Below are 25,344 nucleotides of genomic sequence, written 5' to 3' on the forward strand. Positions count from 1 at the left end.
CGCCACATATAAGTGCAATAGAGTCATGTTAAGTTATAAATTGTGTCCCAGGCATGTCACAGGATGAAGGGGTAGGGGTAGGAGGGCGAAGGAAGGTAAGTCACTGGATTGTGTCCATGCACTTCCCAGCTTCATATGCCTGTAAACAGAACTCAAGTAGGTAATTCGCCACTCTATCTACACTACGGGGTGTCTCACAAAGTTATTCCAGCCATCCACAGTGCACCTTGCGATACATTGCGCAGATATGTCCATGGGGTTTTTATTTTCCACAAAATGCATTAACATGACATGAAAAGCATGTATGAGTTACTAATAATGCTAACACAAGGAATCCATATGGACAAAATCTACGAATATCTCTGCACTATTAGAGGAGAAATTGATTCTTAGTTGTACTGTACAGGAGCTGTAGTGTTCTTCCAGGGAAGAGAATTTTTCCCACTATGAACACAGCTTAATTTTCAGTCTACAGACGGGGTATACCTCCCTGGCATTTCCTGTCCAGTTCCCTTACATAAGTAAACAAAATAACTTCACTAAACTCACTTCACAGATGGAGTCAATGTCTGTGCTGGTTGCACCACCGCTTCCGTGGGAACGTAAACACTGGGAGGTATGTCTCTTCTACATCTCTGCATTGTGCACAGCAGTATGTAATCGCTGACCAATCATGATCTGACCAATCAGAAGCCATCCACGGGCTATATAAGGCCACCACTGCAGCGGTGAAGATGGTCAATTGCTCCTGACAATGATGATGGAAGCTATCGTCGAAAGCTCAAGATTTTATCCCGAACTGACACGACAAGAATACCCCGAGAATGTTTAACATATCAGTGCCGTTGTGAAAGACTTTATTCTCATATTACTTTCCTCTATTGGAGGACACTGCACACCACGCTCATCAACTGGAGAAGCTGCGTGTCAAATATGCGCAGTTGTGGAGTAATTTGGCATTTCTGCAATGCTGTCATGATAAGGAGATTATGCCTAAGTTTGCTGTTCTTAAACACCGTATCAAGTTGGTTGAAATTAAGAATATATTATGGTAGATCAGCTGAACGATCGCCAAAGAAAGGTTCAAACTGAATTTTAATACACACAGTTTATATAGTTGCCAACTTTTGACTTGGAGTGGGTCAATATGATGATGGCTACTCATCAAAGAGATCATCTTAGCAATATGTCAGCTAACCAAGTAAAGAAATTTGAGCATCTTGCAGCTATGCAAAGAACAGAGTCATTGTATAAAACACCATGCACTGTTGTCAACCTGTCGGGCAAGAACCTGGACAAAGGAGCCGTCTCAGCCCTTAATAAAGGTTTGAATTTTGCTCCTACATCATGTACTAGACCCATCGTGGATCATATTAGTGGAGTAGAACAGGTGCTGCAGCATCTTGCACATGTCAATGCTGACAAAGTGAGACTTATTACCAGTCACTTTTAGGCCTCAGCTAAGCCTCTCAACTCTAATATCAGTTGAGAAAAGAGAGAGGGACTCCGTTTACTTTGGAGAGATGAAGATCTTGTCATATTGCCAGCTGACAAACGAAATGCCACTGTCATTCTTAATACTACCAAATATCATAGGAAAATAACATCATTATTGGAGGACAGTACGTACAAATGTCTTAAACGGAACCAGACTTTTACGCACAGCAGAAAAAGTATGGAGCTATTGAAGAATTCCGGTCAACTAGATGATGTTACGAAAAATCTCAGAGTTCAAGCTCCTAGATCTCCCAGGTTATATGGACTACCAAATATCCACAAGGATAATGTTCCCATGAGACCTATTGTCAGTGCAATTGGTTCTCCCACCTACAGACAGGCCAAATACCTAGCAAAGTTGATGACTTCTATAGTTGTCCATTGTAAACATCACATCAAAAACGCCCAGATGTTCATTGAGAAAATCAAACAGATTAGAGTTTGTCCAAATGACATTTTAGTCTGCCTGGATGTGATTTTGGTGTCCACAGAAGTTCCTGTGGAGGACTCTTTGAAAATGCTGGTGGATCTTTTTCCTCCTGAAACTATAAAGTCATTCTGTCATGTGATGATAATCACCTACTTCTTGTATGGCAGTAAGTTTTATGAAATGATGGATGTTATGGTGATGGACTCTCTGTTGTCTCAATCATTGGCCAACTTTTGTTTGGAGAATTTTTATCATAATGTTGATGATACATTTATGGGCTGCCCATATGGCGCAGAAGCTCTTGAACAATCTTGGAACACATGAACAGCATACATCCAAACATGTGGAGAAGGAAAGAAGGTTGCCATGCTTAGACGTTTTAGTACAATGACAGGCAGACGGGCGTCTCGGCCACTCTGTGTACCACAATCCAACGCATACCAATTTGTATCTTAATGCCTGGAGTTTCCACCATCCTACTCAGATGAGAGCCATTTTGAACACATTGGTATATAGAACAAAAACTGTTTCTGATGAGTAGCACTTGAAGTCCAAAATTAACCATTATGTTCAATCAAATGTTTCAAAAGCAAGTAATGAATGAAAATGTTTGTAACTTGTCACAAATAAAAATATTACTTGTGAGCGTGACATAAACATTAATTATTTATAAATAAACTGAGTTGCTGATCCTTACATTGATGCAGTGTTGGAATTCTATGTATATGCATTTTATTATTGTGTTTAGTTTTACAGTAAGTATTGTTTTTCAAAAATCTGTCATCTTTTGAAGAAAATTATAATTTTTAAGTGACATGAACAGTGTCTTGTCCCATACAAGTGTTGACATTACTACTTTAGTCAATTATTGAGCACTTTCGAATTAATTCTTGCTGTTTGTTGGACAGGAAACAAGTGTTTATTTTATTATTATTATTATTATTATTATTATTATTATTATTATTGACTTGATTGGCCACATTGGACCACTTGAGTCATTCCATGTTCACTTTCTCTTGGAAGATTGAACTACTTGCTTCTTGTGCTCAGCTCAGTACAATCTCATTTGTTCCGAACGAAATTTTCTTAACTCGTCTGAAATCTCTACTGGTCGCCTGTGCATAGTTTCTGCCGAAAATTTATGATTCATAAGGAGAGTGTTAATTTTGTTTTTGTTCTCTGCATTAGTAATTCTAAGTTTGACTGCTTCAAAGATCTTGCTGAATTTCTTTGACCCACTGTCCTTCTGTCTTCTTTCCAAAACTCCTCATCACTAGTTGTTCTAAAATCCTCAGGCAGTTGTAAGACACTGAAAGAACTATGAGATTCTTTTCTTCTTCATTGTGCTGGTGATTGGGTCAGCCTCACAATGTTGTTGTTGTTGTGGTGGTTTTCAGTCCTGAGACTGGTTTGATGCAGCTCTTCATGCTACTTTATCCTGTGCAAGCTTCTTCATTTCCCAGTACTTACTGCATCCTACATCCTTCTGAATCTGCTTGGTGTATTCATCTCTTGGTCTCCCTCTACGATTTTTACTTTCCATGCTGCCCTCCAGTGCTAAATTTGAGATCCCTTATGCCTCAGAACATGTCCCACCAACCGGTCCCTTCTTCTTGTCAAGTTGTGCCACAAACTCCTCTTCTCCTCAATTCTATTCAATAGCTCCTCACTAGTTATGTGATCTACCCATCTAATCTTCAGCATTCTTCTTCAATTAGGGAAGATTATCCAGACTACATCAACCTGGTTTTTTTTAATTGATGCATGTTCTGATAATTCTTCGCTCAGTCTTGAGGAGTTGATTGGTTCTTTTATTTTCAGTTTGGAACAGAGTTTCACAAGCATAAGTTGCTTGTGCGAGAGTTACAGTTTTGTAAAGTTGGATCTTAGTGTCTAGTGACAGGCATTTCTTATTATATGTTGACCAGGTTAGAAATTGTGCTTTTCCCATTTTGTTGGTTCTATTTATTCATGTTGCTTCTCATCGAAGGTGTACAAAATAATTTATCCAAGATATTTAAACTGTATGGTCATTTATTAAGATTTTATTTATGCAAAGAGGTTTCATGGGCATGATTTCACTTTTCTCAAAGGATATTTGCAATCCTATTTTTTGAAGCAATTTTCTGGAGACTTCTCATCTGAGCATGAACTTCTTCTGTGTCAAGGACTAAGAGAGCTAAACTGTCAGCAAATCCAAGGCAGTTTGCTCTTATTGCTGGTTTTCCTCCAGTTTTGATTTTACATGGACTTCTTTATATCAGATTGTCATGATGTAATTGAGGGCCACATTGAAAAGCAAAGGGGACAATCCATCACCTTGTCTGAGTACTATTTTTATGTGAAAGCTTTTGACATTTCTCCTCTAAACTTGGCCTGTGAATTTGTGTTAGTTAAAGTTAGCTGAATGAGTCTTACCAGTTTGGGATGGAGTCCATATGCTCAAAGGATTTTTTGAAGTGTGGGTCTAGGAACACTATAATGTGTTGTTTTTTTTTAAATTTGTGAATGAGATGAATAACTGTTTGTTTCTACACTTGTAATACTCCATTATTAGTTTCAGGCTAAGAATTTGGAGCAGCCTCTGTATGGTCAAAATAATAGAATGGTATTAGATAATTCACTGAAAGTAGTGTACTTCAGCAGCTACAAGCTTTTCCTACTTTTGGGTAACAAATGGATTCCGTGACTAAAATAATTCAGGCCCTTTTGAGGAGGTCCACACATGCAGTCAGTTTTCAAGATCATTAAAATGTGTGAAGTGTTGCTCAGAAAGTCTGTGTTACATGGACCAAAACAAATTATGAACAAAAGGGGCAATGTTAAAGTTTCACTCACTAGGTTTGCAACATGTGGTTTTGACATTGTCACAAAGCAGAATGAATTTTTATTTGGCTCTGAAGATATTGTGAGTGTTTGTCTTTAAGTATAGGATAAAAATTGAGTAATTGCACTTCGTAGTGTTCAGCAGCCACCGTCTGATCCAGCTACAGCAGCCCATGGTACACCACACATTTTGTCATTCACTTCAAAATTGTTGTTATTGAATGGTTGAAACCAAAGCTGCATGCTGTTCCCAACAGAGCATGTTCTCAATGTGCTTCTACTTGCAAATGATGACTTTCTGTGGCGGATTTTTTGGGATGAAAGGAAAAGAGTTACACGTTTCATAACAGCTGTTGATAAGTACCAAACCTTCCATGTTTCAAGCAGTAAATGGGTATAGTCTTTCACTCTACTTGAAAGTCAGACACACATATATGAAAGCTTAATGTTTTCACTGTTAAACAGTTCTTGTTTTGCTGTCCAGTGTGATGCACCAGTACAACTACTGCCCTCTCTTCATCAGCAGTGGAATTTAATTCAAGCTCCCAATATCAGACTGAAATTTTAAATGAAGGAAAGTTCTCTGAATAATGAAAATTCAGAAATATCTATGCAAAATGAAGAAATGATGCAAAGACTGAAAAAGATAAATTACAAACATGAAATACAGATATGTATTGTGTTGTGCATTTGTTTTGTGTATATGTTTCTACAACACCACTTGACATTTCAGTTACATTGCAACATATATAAAGTGTCTATGTGTAAGTGAACCTTTTCTTACAAATATCAATAGCTGAATCTTACTGTGTCACTGTAATCCATTTAAACTTCTTATTTTTCTGCAATGGTGTGAAGAATTTGAATACTGTGTGCTATCAGACTTCAAAGCACAAATTGCTAGAAAAATTTGAGTAGTTTCATAACATTGCAACTGTTTCATTCAGACAAATTATTGAAGAGTAGAAATTGTAGATTGTTTATTTGTCTGTTTGACTTACTTTGGTGCTTAAGGTCAATATAAGACACTTCTCTTTCAGAGAATGGTGGTGAGTCATCAGATGAACTGAGCATGTCAAATGATCCATTTGAAAAGAAAGAATGGCAAACTGTGGGGAATATTGTGAACCCAAACAAACCTGTTGGTAAGTGCATCTTTTGTGGCTAAAAGCATGAGTAATTTTATTTTTTCTTACTTAATATAGCAGCATTATTGTTTTGTGTTGCAACTTACGTAAGTACAGGGTGACTGTAATTAAACTTTCAAACCACTGTAGAAATAACACCACTGGTCAGAATGACATCAAATTGCAACAGAATGTTACAATAGTTAACAAATTTAAACTTTTTTCTGCATCTGGTTTGTAACTGGGTGGATTTACCTAATTTTGGGGTGCTGAATACACAGGTAAAGTAAAATCAGTTTGTCTCTAGATACACAACAAAATAAAAAATGGTAATAGCAAAAATTGACACAATTAAATCAAACAAAAATACACATTCAGAACATTTGAAATATGACAATGGAGCTCTTCCTTTGCTGTTTCATCACTCTCCCTAACAAGACCCCAGCAGTAGTCACCCATTGTCAAAGGGTTCCAATGGCCTTAGTAATGGTGTGCCATGGTAAGATTGTCTTGGTGAAAGCATTCACCATGCTCATTGCTTACAGCTCCCAAATTTTCTAGGAAGAAATCAAGGTGAGAATGGAAGAATTGAATTTTAAGTGACATTCTACATCCCGTGTTGTTATAATTGTCCAACAGATCATTCCCAATGGTAACATAGGTTCTGTCTTTTTTCCTTATCCAAAAAGTTCTTTATAATTGCCTTAAAAGCAGACCATGCAGCTAATTGGATATCTGTGAGTTTGGTATCAAAGGTTGGATCTTTCATCAATTTTCTTATTTGTGGTCCAATAAATATACTGTCTTTCAGCTTTGCCTCAATTAATTTGGGAAACTTTTCTTTTAAGTGATTGAAGGCCTCACCTACTTTATCCAGAGCTTTTACAAAGTTCTTGATAAGGCCCAGCGTAATATGAAGGGAAGGCAAAATGATTTTATCAGACTCAACCAATGTGGTAGTGTTCACATTTACGTTTCCAGGAACATTTGACGCCTTTATAGGCCATTCCTTGACTGTATAGTGGTTCTTGGTGTCACAGATGTCCCAAAGGCACAAAAAGCAGCAGTATTTCATGAATCCAGCCTGTAAACATGTAAGGAGTGCAACAGCTTTTAAATCACAGCAAAGCTGCCATTCATGATCCTTATATTTGATTGCCTCTAGCAACAAAGCCCTGGTTTCATAAGTTTCTTTCATGTCTACTGTGTAAGCCAAAGGTACCGATGGAAATGCCTTGACATTATACAATAGTACTGCTTCCAGGCTTGTTTTACTGGAGTCAATAAATAGTCACCACTCCTGTGGATTATGTTGTACATCTAGCTGCATCATTTGATAAACTTTGCATAATGTACATTTCCTACTACTTTATTTTAGTTCATTATTATTTTTGCAAGTTTTATTTAATGTATGTCTAGCTCTGCTCTTGTAAATTAATTGATACCATGGTCTGTGAACATATATTACTCAAGTCATTCTACATCCTAGCGTGATATCCATAACAGGATCTATGGAATTTGTAGATAAATAAATAAATAAATAATTCTGGCCACTGACATCTCTACATACACACACCGAATTCTGCATATCAAAATATTGAGCGAAGGAAACACCTCTTGATCTGAAACACGAAATTTTTGTCCCTGGACCTGGAAAGGTTACATTGTTGCAGTCTTGACCCCAAGAGTTCAGCTTGCTGTTTTGAAAGTTTCAGATCGCAAACCAAATTGTTCAATTCCTTTTGATTAAAGAGCTGAGGTGAAGTGTCATGATACTGAAGGCAGCACACATCTATATGTTCAATACTTTCTGATTCACTTGACATGGTGTCTGGTTCCATGGCTTTCAAGTTACAGATAGGAACAGGCAACCCCTCATCATACGGCACAGGCAAATGCACTGAACATACATGTGGATACTTTATTTTATGTCTAGTTTTGCTTGAATGTCCCAAAATATTTGTAAGACAGAAGTAACACTCAGAATAATGATCATTAGGCTCACACCACACCATTGGGATAGTGAATGGCATGGCTTGGTGTTTTCCTTTCAACCACTCGGTTAAGGTTGTAGTACAGGTTTTGCAGGCAATATGAGGTGCAAAATTTTTATGCTGGTCCCCAACAGGACAATCAAAATACAATTTATATGCCTTCTTAACCATATAAGTGAGTGGTTTCCTTTGGGCTTTTGGAGTGAATTTCCCACACACATAACAAAAGTTGTCGGAGTTGTTTAGACAGCAAGATTTACTAGTTGCCATTTTCTTAGTGTAAGTTTTAAACACAAAAAGTTTGCACTATCTTTCAATGAAATCACTCACTGAGGATCTATTTTACACCACTCGATTACCACACCAGGCATTTACTGATGATTTCTAGATCTACTAGCTCCCCTCTGCAAATCAAAAACAAGCAATTAAATTAAACTTCCTGGCAGATTAAAACTGTGTGCAGCTTTACTTCTGCCAGTATCTCGTCTCCTACCTTCCAAACTTTACAGAAGCTCTCCTGCGAACCATGCAGAACTAGCACTCCTGAAAGAAAGGATATTGCGGAGATATGGCTTAGCCACAGCCTGGGGGATGTTACCAGAATGAGATTTTCACTCTGCAGCAGAGTTGCACTGATATGAAACTTCCTGGCAGATTAAAACTGTGTGCCCGACCGAGACTCGAACTCGGGACCTTTGCCTTTCGCGGGCAAGTGCTCTACCAACTGAGCTACCGAAGCACGACTCACGCCCGGTACCCACAGCTTTACTTCTGCCAGTACCTCGTCTCCTATCTTCAAAACTAGAAGCTCTCCTGCAAACCATGCAGAACTAGCACTCATGAAAGAAAGGATCTTGCGGAGACATGGCTTAGCCACAGCCTGGCGGATGTTTCCAGAATGAGATTTTCACTCTGTAGCGGAGTGTGCGCTGATATGAAACTTCCTGGCAGATTAAAACTGTGTACCCGACCGAGACTCGAACTCGGGACCTTTGCCTTTCGCGGGCAAGTGCTCTACCAACTGAGCTACCGAAGCAATTGGTAGAGCACTTGCCCGCGAAAGGCAAAGGTCCCGAGTTCGAGTCTCGGTCGGGCACACAGTTTTAATCTGCCAGGAAGTTTCATATCAGGGCTCACTCCGCTGCAGAGTGAAAATCTCATTCTGGAAACATCCCCCAGGCTGTGGCTAAGCCATGTCTCCGCAATATCCTTTCTTTCAGGAGTGCTAGTTCTGCATGGTTCGCAGGAGAGCTTCTGTAAAGTTTGGAAGGTAGGAAACGAGGTACTGGCAGAAGTAAAGCTGTGGGTACCAGGCTTGAGTCATGCTTCGGTAGCTCAGTTGGTAGAGCACTTGCCCGCGAAAGGCAAAGGTCCCAAGTTCGAGTCTCGGTCGGGCACACAGTTTTAATCTGCAAGGAAGTTTCATATCAGCGCACACTCTGCTGAAGAGTGAAAATCTCATTCTGGAAGCAATTAAATATCAAAACAGAAGAACAGCAAATAGCGAAATACTGAATACAAAAAAATAAAAACCTTTAAAAACTCAAAAATGGAACAAGCCAGAACATACTTGAAAGGTATATTCGGATTCTACATACCAAAATACATACTAATTGATGTATCACATCCCAGATGTAAAATGGCTGTTGACTAGTGTTATCGGAGAAGGGGAAAAATGTATGGCAGAAGAAAAATAAATAGTTGCAAAACGTAGCAATATATTGCACTGTAAGCATCATAGTGGTCAACTACAAATGACAAATGAATCATACAACAACGCCTAAGGTGTACATTTGACATTAAACTGTACTACTCAGTGTGCATGGGTGTACAGGTGTGATACTGTTAGTTATGTAAGCCCATTCACCACAGCGAGATCATATCATACAGATGGGAAAAATCTCTTTTTAATTGTCCTGAGGGCAAAAACTGGATAAAAAGCATGAATCAAAATCAAATCATATGATTAATTTCCATGTGACTGGTGCAAAACCTGTTCAATATGCGGTGCACCATTTTCTGCAATAAGTTGAAATTGAGAAACAGCATGTTCCACAACTGATCGAAGTTCAGAATGTATTGCGCAATGTGTGCCTTCAATGCAGCCAAGTTTTTAATTGGAACACTGAACATAACATCTTTCAGATAGCCCCAAAGCAGAAGTCACATGGATTAAGATCAGGTGATTGGGACGGCCAGGCTGTAGGGAAATGGCAGCTGATAATTCTAGCATTTCTGAAGTGGCGCTTCAGCAGCTGCTTAACAGGATTTGCAATGTGAGAGATATGCCATCTTGCATAAAACCGATCCCATCCATGCATTCATGCTGTTGGAGAGCTGGAATAATGTGGTTGTTCAAAAGACACTCATAGCATTTACCAGTGACGGTACAGGTAACAAGACTGGGAGCATCTGTCTCTTTGAAAAAGAGACAGTGACCTTTTCAGGATGAAGTGGTACTGGTTGAATTGCGTGTGGATTTTCTGTTGCCCATATTCCACGATTCTTTGTGTTGACATATCCTGTCAAATGGAAGTGGGCTTTGTCTGTCCACAAAATCTTCACGGCCAATCATTGTCCACTTCCATGTGAGAAAGAGATGATTCTAAAGCAAAGGTCTCTCTTGCCGGCAGGTCAACAGGAAGCAACTCGTGCACATGGGTAATTTTTAATGGATAGAAATGGAGGAAGCTCTGTAAGATTTTATGCATTTTGGTCATGGACATGTCCAATGTTCGGGCAATTCTCCGGGCACTACACATTTGCACACTACCACTCATCTCCTCGTGCATTGTTGTGGCCACTACTTCCACTGGTGTTGAATCAATTCGTTTCCTCCCTCTACCAGGTTGCACATCAAAAGAACCCGTCTTTTCGAATTTCTGAATCATTTTCTCCATATCCACGGCAGCCATCAAACCGATGCCTTTTGTCAACCCTTCAGTGCCCAGAACTTCTGCAGAGCAAAGTGTGCACAGTCATCACTCTTGTAATACAGCTTTACAAGCAGAGCATGATCCTGCATTGGGACAGTCATGGCGAATGTCACAGATGGGAATGGAGGAAAAGCTGTGTACCTGGCGTGTTTATACAAATTTCAGTGGGTCATGTCCATGACAGGTGTTTTCGTTTATGTATTCTAACACATACAGCGCCGTCTATTTCACACTTCTTTTTTTCTTCTGCCATACGTTTTCCCCATTCTCCAATAATATTCCATTGCAATTTGAGACCATTCTGACTAGTGGTGTTAATTCTACAGCATTTTGGAAGTTTAACTTTAATTATAATCACCCTGTAGTTGCAGTTGTTACTGCAAGTAGTTAATCTTTTTTTAATGTATTTCATGTTATATCTCATCTTATGGATGTATGAGATCTCAATTGGTTGGTGAGAGCATGGACCACAGTGCACTACTAACATGAACAAAGACAATTATCTTTTATTCTGAGCACTGATAACATTAAAAAATAATGAATGTAGATCTTTCTGATAGCAGCTGACTTCACAAATTAAGCCAAAAACAGTTACTGAATGATCCAGCCGGGCTTCACACATGAACGATAATTTCAAAGCCCTGGCCAGCAAGTACATTGGAACACTGAACAGCAAGTACGAGAACAAGTCACAACTGAGTGTGAGAGAAGCTATTTTCATAACTGAAATACATCTGCTGCTTGACATCAAAGTGGTGGAGGCCTTGAGGCAGGGGGGGGGGGGGGGGGGAGGGAGGGAGGGAGGGAGGGAGGGAGGGAGGGAGGGAGAGTCCCTTGCAAATTATTGGTGGCCGCGTAACAGTCAGTGTTGAAGCAGCTCCCCTAGGTTGCAATGACAGTTGTAAGAAAGATGGCAATGACTAGTGCCGTGCATATTTCAAAGTGCAGTTGACCAACATTGGTCAATACTGTATTTTCCAATCCCTGCTACCACCAGTGGCTGTGTAAATTTGTATTCTGAGGTCATGAATTCATCCAGGAGGTTCCAGTGGCACTAAGGACTGAAGATACAAAGAAGTTATTCTCTAAGATCCGTGGCGCGTGATATCATGTCACTGACCATCCTCTTACAAAAGCTATACCTCATAAACTCAAGTTCAGACTGGTAACACACAAAATCATTTGTCCAGGATTTCACTTATTTTGTGGCATTCACAAGGGGGGAAAAATGTATCATCAATAACCCACTTTACGTGCTTACTTTCATGCCCTAGTTTGCAAATGTACTTGCAGAGGAGGAGGTGAAAATTTTATGGGAAAACTTGGCACCTTATGGCGGTGAGCTTCCTATGTTAATGTGTCATGTCCTTCTGCTTCAAGTGGAAAGAAACAGCAGATGGTGTAAGTTTAGAATCCCTACTTTTGCAAACAGCAGCAGATGTCTATAGGGTGCTTCTTATTAATGTTTGAAAACCATTGAAGTGACATAGATGACACTGTGACAAGTAATTTCACATAAGGCATATGGGGTCAGAAATATTGGGAAATACCACAAAAATGATTGAGAAATGTTGAACGTATGATGTCACCAGATGAAATACCTTACTGCATGCGCAGCTGTTGGACCTCGGTGTGAAGGGATGATTGAGTGATGTTATATTTGCATTCGAGCAAACAGTGCAAATTTTGGACACCTTTTGCAAATATGATTTGTTTAAAATTATTGTCCTTGGTGTCACCAAGGAAAAGAAGTTCTTACGTTGTAGCTCCTCCCGTTGGAGGTTCAAGTCCTCCCTTGGGCATGGGTGTTGTGTTGTCCATAATGTAAGTTAGGTTAAGTAGTGTGTAGGCTTAGGGACCAATGACCTCTGCAGTTTGGTCCCATAAGACCTTACCACAAATTTCCAAAATTTCGTACATTGTATTTCTTTTATTTTGTCCTTTATTTTTTTATTTAAAGGTATTTTTAGTGAAGAAAATGTAGGTCATTTTCTGGTAACAATGCAATTTGTAAACTTATACTCATTTACTTGTGATGCAATATGGTAGGTTTTTGTTGTACTGTACTTTTCAATAAACCAGCAGAAACTGTGAGACTGCTGAAAAAAATAATAAATATTATGTCAATGTAAACACTTGTCTAACTCAATGAAGAAAATACTATCTGCCAGACACAAGACTGGAACCCTGAGCTTTACATGATAGTCATGTGCATGGTCCCAGAGCCACACCAATGTAAATACTTAACTTGTGTTGGGATCATCACGTGCTGCATGTGCGATGAAGAACATCATGTGGTGATGTCACATGTTCAACATTTGTCATCCACTTTGGCATTATTTCCCAACATTTGCAGCCCCATTGTCTATATTAAATTAATTGTCTCAGCATCATCTACATCATTTATAAATGTTAAAGAATCACCCTGTATATAGCAGACTTGGAGAAACCAGGACTCCAATGTGCATCGCTTCATCTTAAATTCTGCTTTCACTATACAGGGTGTTTGTAAATTCCTGTTACAAACTTCTAAGACTTGTAAGAGGGGAGTGAGTATGGGAACTGGTGCCTGTAACTCTGATGCTCTGTAGCATCATTGGTTGACATTTGGACATGGATTCCTATTCAAAATATTATGTACTCACTCCCCTCTACAAGCCCTAGAAGTCTGTAACAGGAATTTCTTAACACCCTGTATAAATGATAGTGTCATCGGAAAATATATTTCTCACCCCCTCAAAAGAGCACTTATCTCTTTAGAGTGATGTAGGTAGTGGAGAACTGGTACAGTGCAGCTGTGTGACCCTCCACTGTTACCAAAAGTTGTTGCACTGCAGTGATGTGTATATACCAGTTTATTGTGTAGGATCAGCACAGTAAGATCAGTCGATGTGGATATGTGACAGAATGGCAGAAAGGAGCTATGTTTTGGACATGTCGGTAACCACAATGTGAACGAAGTTGCTCAGTTTGTTGGTGTATCAGTGCAGACTGGCCAGTGTGTCTACAAGGAATGGTGTACCACTCCAAGCTATGCAATAAGCTGCAATAAAAGAGTTAATAAAAAGGTACTAAAAGTGACCAGAGATCACTGCCACACCTTGTAAAGTTCATAGCATTTTTCCATAAGTTCAATAAACATAGCAGATACATGTAACAAAGACTTCAGTCATCAGTAATATAGTGTCTTCACTATTTACAACTGTCTACCATTTCTGGGGTAACTTTAATTATTCCGCAACTGTAGAAATCCTGTGGTTTTGAGATGAAGAACTAAGCCATGTACAGAGCACATTTTCATTTGGAAGGGACATTCATTGAAGGTTTTCAATACAGAGTGGAAAAAGTGAAAATTGAGGGCACGAGATCAGGCGAAAAAGGTGGGTGCAGAATGACTTTCCAACCCAACTCCAGTATAGTGTTTTTTGTCGGTCTAGCAGAATGTTGGTTGGCATTGTAATGAAGTAGCATCACTTCACACAATCTTCCTGGTTATTGTTCTTGGACAATGTGTGAAAGACATCTCAGTTGTTGAGAAGAAATGTCAGCAGTTATAGTTACACCTTGGGGAAGCTATTCGTAGTACACCACAATATCACTGTTCCACCAGATGCACAACATTATCTTTTCTGGATGCGCATAGGTCCTTGTTCAGGGAGTTGCTGGTTTCTTTGAACTCAGCAATTCCTTTCTTTTCCCTACATTAGTATAAAGACACTATTTCTTGTTGCCAGTAATGATACAGAATAAGAACAGTCAGTGTCGTTCATGAGCCATTTGATGACAAGCAAGTGAGTTGCACATACGGCCACCTGCTCATTATAATTTTGGCTGCGAGCATGTGATACCCATACTCCAAATTTTTTAACCTTCCCCAAATGTGACATGATGGTGAAATGATCACAGTTCATAACATTTGGCGATTCTTGAGTACACTGACATGGATCATTGAGGATTAATGCATTTAAATGATGCGCATAAAACCCTGAAGGTGAGAGTCACTGATGTCAAAAAGATCCTCCTTAAAATGGGAAAACTATTTTCCCGCCGTGCTCTGTCCAAAGGCGTTATCCCCATACATGGCACAAATGTTTCTGGCTGCCCTCACTGCTGTCACCTCTCTACTGAACTAAAGCAGAAGAATATGCCGAAAATGTTCCAATTCCTCCATTTGGCTCTCCATTTTCTAGCAACTACAGCTACACCCAGTATCTCCAGATGACAAAATGTTAATACATAAGCTCGGCAACAATGAACTACAAATAAAAAATGACAATTGGTAAATAAATCATAACAACCTGAATACCAACATGCAAAACAAAAATGTTATGAACTTATGCACCATCCTTAATAATATGGTGTGAGAAAAGTGTTCATAAGAAGATACTAACTGGCAGTGACTGGAGACCAGTGTCACACCTTGTAAATTATAGTCAGTTTCAAACTCAATATGAATTTGTTGCTTTTAGGGAACGCAGGTCCACCACAACCAGTTTCTGAGCGAACATTGTGAAGGAACCCACATGAAAAGGACATCTGCATACAGGTATCTCACAAAAGGCCACTGCTCAGGGGTACCGACAAAGCCTTACCTCTTCAGTGGGCCAAATAACACACAAACTAGACAGTACCTTGCTGGAAGGGTCAAGTGTGATGCGACAAGCTGCAAATATGTCTCTTTGGGAATGTTGCACGAACAACTCAAAGAGGCATTTAACTTGTAGGGTATAATTTAGGTCAGGTGGTTCTGTGTTATTTTGGGGATGTTTTTCGTACCATGACTTGGACATGGGGGGGGCACTCCTGGGATCTGTAAGGCTTCTTCAGCCCCTGGTTTGGTGTAGATACATTGGTGGCATCTTCACCATTTGGACTTAATGTGAGGTTGACCTGTTAAAATTCTTAAAATCTCTAAATGCATTCTCCAATTGAATTTCATGGGGTCCTGTTCAGAACCCTGTGGCTCTTTCCTTGATGTTGACCTGATCCTGAGTAAGGCTCAGCTACAGATTTCTGTTCACATTAAACCTACAAACAAAGACAGTACTTACATTTTGACACTTGCCATCCTTTCTGCATCAAACATTCTGATTCAACACAGCCTTGGCATTAGAAGATAAGATATTTGTTCAAATGGTCTTTATAGTGATACAATACCATTCTCACCTTAGCCTTCACTGGACATAATTAAACCACCAGCCTAGTTCAAAAGCAGATTTCCTGGGCCATAATGTACAGTCCTAATGTTGGTGATATTTCCAAAAAACAACTTATGAGTACACATCCAGTATATCCAAATCTTGACTATATTAATCAGCTATTTTGACAAGGCTATAACTTCCTAAAATTGTGCCATAAAATGAGATCTGTTCAGTCTGACATTTTGCCATCTACCCCTAGAACAGGTGCCCTTCCAATATCAGCAATCTCTTTGTCAGACTGTATTCTCTTTCTGTTCCTGTTTTCCTACCCCTGTGACTGCCCATGACTGTCCACACTGCAAGACTTTCCACAAGGCACTCTCCTACCACCACCTACACCAGCCCTGTAACTGGCAAAATATATACTATCAAAGGGAGAGCCACTGTAAACATGGTTTGGCCTTTTCATCTACATTTACATCTACATTTATACTCCACAAGCCACCCAACGGTGTGTGACGGAGGGCACTTTACGTGCCACTGTCATTACCTCCCTTTTCTGTTCCAGTCGCGTATGGTTCGCGGGAAGAACGACTGTCTGAAAGCCTCCGTGTGCCCTTGAATCTCTCTAATTTTACATTTGTGATCTCCTAGGGAGGTATAAGTAGGGGGAAGCAATATATTCGATATCTCATCCAGAAATGCACCCTCTCTAAACCTGGACAGCAAGCTACATCGTGATGCACAGTGCCTCTCTTGCGGAGTCTGCCACTTGAGTTTGCTAAACATCTCCGTAACGCTATCACGGTTACCAAATAACCCTGTGACGAAACGCGCCGCTCTTCTTTGGATCTTCTCTATCTCCTTCGTCAACCCGATCTGGTACGGATCCCACACTGATGAGCAATACTCAAGTATAGGTCAAATGAGTGTTTTGTAAGCCACCTCCTTTGTTGATGGACTACATTTTCTAAGGACTCTCCCAATGAATCTCAACCTGGTACCCGCCTTACCAACAATTAATTTTATATGATCATTCCACTTCAAATCGTTCTGCATGCATACTCCCAGATATTTTACAGAAGTAACTGCTACCAGTGTTTGTTCCTGTATCATATAATCATACAATAAAGGATCCTTCTTTCTATGTATTCGCAATACATTACATTTGTCTATGTTAAGGGTCAGTTGCCACTCCCTTCACCGAGTGCCTATCCGCTGCAGATCTTCCTGCATTTTGCTACAATTTTCTAATGCTGCAACTTCTCTGTATACTACAGCATCATCCGCGAAAAGCCGCATGGAACTTCCGACACTATCTACTAGGTTATTTATATATATTGTGAAAAGCAATGGTCCCATAACACTCCCCTGTGGCACGCAAGAGGTTACTTTAACGTCTGTAGATGTCTCTCCATTGATAACAACATGCTGTGTTCTGTTTGCTAAAAACTCTTCAATCCAGCCACACAGCTGGTCTGATATTCCGTAGGCCCCTTGTTTATCAGGCGACAGTGCGGAACTGTATTGAATGTCTTCCGGAAGTCAAGAAAAATAGCATCTACCTGGGAGCCTGTATCTAATATTTTCTAGGTCTCATGAACAAATGAAGCGAGTTGGGTCTCACATGACCGCTGTTTCCGGAATTCATGTTGAATCTGGGTTTCCAATAACAACATGATACTCGAGCAAAAAACATGTTCTAAAATTCTGCAACAGATCGACGTCAGAGATATAGGTCTATAGTTTTGCGCATCTGCTCGACGACCCTTCTTGAAAACTGGGACTACCTGTGCTCTTTTCCAATCATTTGGAACCTTCCATTCCTCTAGAGACTTGCGGTACATGGCTGTTAGAAGGGGGGCAAGTTCTTTCGCGTACTCTGTGTAGAATGGAATTGGTATCCCGTCAGGTCCAGTGGACTTTCCTCTGTTGAGTAATTCCAGTTGCTTTTCTATTCCTTGGACACTTATTTCGATGTCAGCTGTTTTTTTGTTTGTGCGAGGATTTTACTTTCGAATTCACTGAACACTTCACGCATAGCCCTCCTTACGCTAACTTTGACATCGTTTAGGTTCTGTTTGTATGAGAGGTTTTGGCTGCATTTAAACTTGGAGTGAAGCTCTCTTTGCTTTCACAGTAGTTTCCTAACTTTGTTGTTGAACCACGGTGGGTTTTTCCCATCCCTCACAGTTTTACTCACCACGTACCTGTCTAAAACGCATTTTACAATTGCCTTAAACTTTACATTTTTTTTTTTACATTGGCATGACTACCACCAAATTTTCAATTAGGATGAATGGGCATAGGCAGAGGTGGTATACTGGCAATACCAATATTCTGTTGCATAACATGGTCTGCCACTTGACCATCATCACCTCAGTGCCTGTTTCACTACATGTTCTATTTGTAGTCTTCTCCCAGACACAAATTTCTCAGAACTTCATAGGTGGGAGCTGGCATTACAGTGTGTTGTCGGTTCTTGCCACCCACCTGGTCTTAATTTACATTAATTTGTTCAGTCTCCACATTTCTTCTCAGTAACTATTCCTTTCTTCACTTCCTTTTAGTTTTCTGTGTCTTTTATTTTCTGTCCTGTCTATTTTTCTTTTTCACTCCCCTCCCCCCCCCCCCCCCCTTGCCACATGCAACACACTTAGCTTTCTGCTCTTATTAACTCATGTATGATGTTTTAGCAGTAATCTCTGTCTTTCTTATTATCATCCTATCTTCCACCCTTAAGCTCACAGGCTTTCAAATTTCATGTGGTGCAGTCCTCAACAATCAGTTTTTCCTTCTCATCCCATACAGAAAGTCTCCCCTGACCCAAGGTTCAGGCTGACTTTTCCAAAATCACCCCTTTTCCTACATTTCACCAGTTAATTTCCTTCACCCCTCTTCCTTCCTCTTCAGTCCTTCTGCCAGAAGAAGGAGCCACTGGTTCTGAATGCTTGCAAATTTCAGTATTTTTATATGTGTGTTCTCCTATTGAAGCTAGGTGAGTAGATTTTTTTATCCATCCAATTAAATTATATTTTCAAAAATTGATTGTTTTCACCAAAATACATCCATACACAGCAAGTCACCATACGGTGCACGGCGGCGAGTACCTCTTACCATGACTAGTCATTTTGTCTCGTGTTCCATTTACAAATAGAGCAAGAAAAAAGCGACTGTCTATATGCTTCCATATGGGACCTAATTTCTCTTGTCTTATATTCATAGGCCTTACACAAAATATATATTGGTGACAGTAGAATAATTCTGCAGTCAACTTCAAATGCCGCGTCTCCAAGGTGACTATGCTGCAGACACTCATGTGTTCTGTGACGACAACAGTTATGACTATAGGGCCATATGCAAACATTCCCATTTTGAAAAAAAATTAAGGCACTCTTTTATATCTTGACTTATCTGATAAATCACGTAATGTATGGTTTTTGAGGTAATGAGAATTCAGTCCAATTCACTCTGACTTTGCGCATCCTCTACAGATGTGCCTTGTATTTCCTTATTACTCTCAAACTTCCTCAATTGGGCTGTCTGTTTCTAGTGGACTCTAAACTTGTGTACTTCCAGCAGACATACCTGGTATTTCCTCACTCATGCCCAAACTCTCTTCTGTTGGCATGTTGGTTTCCTCATCTACCTACCTCCCAGACCTCAGCTGCATAGAAAACATGACCACATACAAAAAGTGCTCCACAGAATGAAATGACACAGACAATGTGACACTGATGGCGGCACTGGTATCTGTGGACAGAACAATGAAAATTTGGAACAGTGTGTTTATGACAACACACTACACATTCTAAAACTACTTCACAAAATATGGTGGAGGTTGTGGGAACCAAGAGTAAATACACCAGCTACCGCGATGTCTACTTCATACTGCACATATGCAACACATTCAGCATACACAATCACACCATCTGTGCACTTGACATCATCTACAAAGGATTAGCATATTCTAGTAAAGGTATGGGAAGTTAATGCTTCCTTATTTGTGTCTGAAAATTTAGAAGTCCTTACACTAGCAAAAATGTGAAAATCAAATCAAATTGACATCCGATGCTGGGCACCAAGGATGCAGTGAATTGAGAATTCTTCAGCCCCTTGCATAAAATGAATGCAGATTATTAATTATGTTGCGCTATGTCAGGAGCCAATAATTAAGATTGATAAACAAATGGAGCAGATTGTTTAGATGATTAAAACATGAAATATTAGCTCTTATTAAGGACTTTTTCTGCATAAAATTACAGCTCTCACGGTTGATGCTCTCGGGGGTGCATGGATACAACTCAGTTATTAAGGGGCAGGAGGAGGGGATGAATTACCCCACCATTCTTTGTGATCATTCGTCTTGTGGTGATATTGGCAATAGAGAAAGGGTCATTGTGGTGTGTCAACTCCTAACAGAAACATCTTGCTGTCAGATCTTATCGGTGAAGACCCTGGAGCGGTCACCACCTTTACTGCCCATGACTGGTTGCCTTCACCAAAACAGTGATATCACATTTTCAGGAACTGGATGTCAGGCAAGGAAACTAAAATACTGAGTTGAGTGTTTCATTCCCGAGCACCGGATCATACGGATTTGTCCATTTAACCTGGGAAAGGAAAAGAATAAGTTACTAAGTAATGGTGAACATTAAGATGGGAGTCAGCATCAGATACAAAGTCGCTGGATGGAAGAGCCCCATATCCTCTTGTTTCTGTGCTGTCTCACTGTCTCTGTCTTTACGTCTCACCACCATCCTAAGCTCACCGACTTTTTCCTCCTCTCGGTGTTGTTTTTGATGGACTAAATTTGCAATGTTGCTCAATGACTGAACGCTGTCTCATGACAACTCCTCCCAGTGTAGAGTGGAACTTTTCTATCTTATGTGGGCCAATGTGTGACTCAAGAATTGGCATCATCCTCACGTTTTCACTGTCAAGACTGTTACCAGTGTTGGTTGCACATTGTGTCAATGTTTTTCTGCATTCCTTAATTGCTGTGAAAACAGCCACACAACATTTGTATGTAACAACTATCTCTGCATGAGGTCTGGACAGTCTCATGTTTGTGCATTGTTTAAGAATCTGCTGGAATTTGGAATTTATAAGAAACCTCCTTAATGTCACAAAAAAATGACTTATTCCATGGTTCTTTAGTTTCACGTGTCTTGTTGTGCAATTTCTTGGTGATTTGTGTCTACACTCCATCCCAGTGCCTCCAGGAGTACATTTAAATCTACATCTACATACATACTCTGCAATCCACCGGTGCATGGTGGATGGTATCTTGTACCACAACTAGCATCTTCTCTCCCTGTTCCACTCCCAAACAGAATGAGGGAAAAATGGCTGCCTATATGCCTCTGTACGAGCCCTAATCTCTCTTACCTTATCTTTGTGGTCTTTCCACAAAATATAAGTTGGCAGCAGTAAAATTGTACTGCAGTCAGCCTCAAATGCTCGTTCTCTAAATTTCCCCAGTAGCGATTCATGAAAAGAACGCCTCCTTTCCTCCAGAGACACCCACCCTAGTTCCTGAAGCATTTCCATAACACTCGTGTGATGATCAAGCCTAACAGTAACAAATCTAGCAGCCCGCCTCTGAATTGCTTCTATGTCCTCCCTCAATCCAACCTGATAGGGATCCCAAAAGCTCGAGCAGTACTCTAGAACAGGTCATATTAGTGTTTTATAAGTGGTCTCCTTTACAGATGAACCCCATCTTCCCAAAATTCTCCAAAGGAACCGAAGACGACTATCCACCTTCCCCATAACTGCCATTACATACTTGTCCCACTTCATATCGCTCTGCATTGTTACCCCCTATCGATGTGACTGTGACTGTGTCAAGCGCCACACTGCTAATGGAGTATTCAAACATAACGGGATTCTTTTTCCTATTCATCTGCATCAATTTACATTTATCTATATTTAGAGTTAGCTGCCATTCTTTACACCAATCACAAATCCTGTTCAAGTCATCTTGTATCCTGCTACAATCACTCAACGATGACACCTTCCCGTACACCACAGCATCATCAGTCATCGGCACGTGTCTCACTTTTTAACACGGTGAAAATGGCCACTGTCAGGCAGAAGTTTCATACACCTCTAGGTATGATTCTTGACACTTTTCTGCTTGCATTCTATTTTAGTGTCTGCAGAGGTCCCCAGTTATCTGCACATTTTGCATTGTCTGCCAGGTCCTTTGCAAGGTCTCCATTTTTAAATGAACTGAGGGCATCCATCAGGCTATCCCTTGCAAGACTGCGTAAAGCATCTGGAAATCCCTGTATGAGGTCTGGCTTTTGTCTCAACATGGGCTGCTGGCACTGTGAATCAGCAAAAGTAGCCCCCAGTTGAGATATCACAAGTTCTTCATGGGAGAACAGACTGCCATTTTCTTCTTCATCATTCTGACTTGTCCGACCACATTGGAAGCGACTGCAGCTGCTGACCACTGTGTCATACAATGATGCACTGTTAGTGTACACTTCTACCAACTTGGTGCAGATTGATGCTTCATTGCTCCCATTCAGATGCAGATAACAAGTTACCACGCGCTACTCCACTATACACTGAGGTGACAAGAGTCATGGGATAGGAATATGCACGTAAACAGGTGGTGGTAGTATCGCGTACACAAGGTATAAAAGCAGGTGCATTGACAGAGCTGTACTCAGGTGGTTCATGTGAAAAGGTACCCAACATGATTATTGCTGCATGATAGGAATTAAGGGACTCTGAATGTGGAATGGAGCTAGAAACATGAGACTTTCCAGTTTGGAAATTGTTAGGAAATTCAATATTCTGAGATCCACAGTGTCAAGAATGTGCCATGAATATCAAATTCCAGGCGTTACCTCGCAACACAGACAATTCAGTGGCTGACGACCTTCACTTTGTAAGGTAACAGGAGATAATATGGAGCTCTTTCAAGTAGTTCGTAATTTAAATTTAAAGCACAGCAGCAGGAACAATATGTTGGGCAAAATAGACCAGAAAATACTTGTTTTGTGTTTTGATTGCTGTAGTTCAGTTGAATAGTGTTTTGTCTTTCTTTTAATTGCAATGAATTACAAAATTGTGCTGATAAAAGTGTATAAAATTATATAATGTATTTAGGTTTAAGTATTTAAATTTTATAAAAATTGTAAACGAATTGTGGCCATGTTTAGGGATTATTTTGACTAATGTAGTGTTGCATGACCCGACTTAGGACTGTGGATATGAGTGGGAAAATCGGGGTCTTTGGTGGTTGACCATTGTGGTGGTAAGTTGGGAGTGGCAAAGTGCTGCAAGTGTAAGCATGGACATCAGTGTATGTGAAGGAATGACGTGAAAGTGTGAAGGTGCGAGACAATAAACAGTGAATGAATTGCACCGATTATTATTTATACAGATCAGATTTATTTGTGAACTTAAAAATGAATGGCCACAAGGTTAAAGTATTTTATTTTTTTGAATAAATAAGATTCAATCTGAACGTGTATAGTTCAATTCACTGTTGTTCAAAAGCTAGCCAATATATGACTCAATAGTAGGGGCACAAATGCAACCGTTCACTGCCAACCCCCTTTGCAGATGAGCCACGTGAAAAATAGGTAGTGAACGAGCCCAAATACAGTTGCAACTTAACAACTGAGAGCATGCAGCATTTGTGTAGAATTGTCAGTGCTAACAGACAAGTAACACTGTATGAAATAACCACAGAAATCAATGTACGCCATACGACGAAGGTATCCATAAGAACAGTGCAGTGAAATTTGGCATTACTGGGCTATGGCAGCAGATGACCATCGCAAGTACCTTTTCTAACAGCATGACATTGCCTGCAGTGCCTCTCCTGGGCTGGTGACCATACCATACAGACTCTAGATGACCATAAAACTGTGGCCTGGTCAGATGACTCCCGATTTCAGCTATTAAGAGCTGGTGATAGGATTTGAGTGTGCTGCAGACCCAGTGCAGCCATGGACACAGTTGTCAAAGAGGTACTGTGCAATTTGTAACCATTCATGGGCTTCATGTTGCCAAAAAATGATGGAATTTTGATGGATGACAAAGCATCATGTCACCAAGGCAAAACTATTTGCAAATTGAGGAACATTTTGGACAGTTTAAGTGAATGATTTAGCCTTACAGATCACCCCACATGAATCCCATTGAACATTTATGGGACACAGTTGAGAGGTCAGTTCATGCACAAAATGCTGCACCGGGAATACAATGGATGGCTCAGAGGTGGCACGGCTAAATATTATTGCTGGGGACTTCCATCAACTTGTTGAGTTCATGCTATGCTGAGTTTCTGCAAGGCACCAGGCAGTAGGAAGTCTGACATGATATTAGGAGGTTTCCCATGATGTTTTTCATCTCAGTGTAAAGTGGAGAATTTGAAATAACTTGTTGGCTACATTATTTTGTTTTGGCTTCTGTAGCGGGATACTACATAATTGTGCCACGGGGATTTCATGGTGTACAAGGACTGCAGACATGTGGTTGCAAACAAACAAATAATTAATTACGCAACTTGATTTTTAAAGGTGATAATTAAAACTTTATGACTATCCATAATTGCTTTCACAAGATAGTCATATCATAACCACTTTCTTATGGAGCATAAATGCCCCATCCCTGTGAACTGGTGACATCACCTGCTGCAAAAAGAAGGACCATTAGCACCCCTACAGAATCTCTCCCTTTTGTGAAACACATAATTCCTTATTTAGAAAAAAAAGTTAATAACAGAAAGGCAAATTCATCATTCAGTCACGCTGTGACTGCAGTTGGCTTTTGGGGGAGTAGAGGCAGAATGAATCTGCCCTGCTAGTGAGGGCCCATGGCTGTATGTTCCTGGTTACCATAGTGATTCCATTTTGCACTTAGCTCATGAATCATTTGATAATCTGATATTACATGGGCTCAGTATTATTTTTTTGAATGCTTCTAACAGTAGAATGTTTCCTTTTGTTGTTTGACCTACAAAACACAGTGCACTGAGATCTGTGACCCGTTAGCACCAGTTCATACACTAAATGAAACACACTATGTAAAATTCCTTGCAGTTCAGTTGGGGAATGAGATACAAAATTTTCAACACACAGATGAAATAATTATATTAAAAACAAAGATTTCAAGACTTACCAAGCGGAAAAGCGCCGGTAGATAGGCACAATGAATAAAACACACAAACACACACACAGAATTTGAGCTTTTGCAACCGGCGGCTGCTTCGTCAGGAAAGAGGGAAGGAAAAGGAAAGATGAAAGGATGTGGGTTTTAAGGGAGAGGGTAAGGAGTCATTCCAATCCCGGGAGCGGAAAGACTTACCTTAGGGGGAAAAAAGGATAGGGATATACTCGGGCGCGCACACACACACACACACAC

At 40.1% G+C, this 25,344-nt stretch overlaps 1 protein-coding gene across 4 annotated transcripts in view; it reads left to right on the top strand.

The window, feature by feature from the left end:
- Nucleotides 1-25,344, top strand: part of LOC126293354 (uncharacterized) — a 220,065-nt gene that overhangs the window by 88,393 nt on the left and 106,328 nt on the right. For all 4 annotated transcript variants that reach the window (XM_049986555.1, XM_049986554.1, XM_049986556.1 and 1 more), the window contains one exon: nucleotides 5,794-5,898. In XM_049986555.1, the coding sequence (XP_049842512.1) occupies nucleotides 5,794-5,898 (105 nt within the window). The remainder of the gene's footprint in view (nucleotides 1-5,793; nucleotides 5,899-25,344) is intronic.

The sequence above is a fragment of the Schistocerca gregaria genome, chromosome 10, assembly GCF_023897955.1.
Source record: "Schistocerca gregaria isolate iqSchGreg1 chromosome 10, iqSchGreg1.2, whole genome shotgun sequence".
Classification (NCBI taxonomy): domain Eukaryota; kingdom Metazoa; phylum Arthropoda; class Insecta; order Orthoptera; family Acrididae; genus Schistocerca; species Schistocerca gregaria.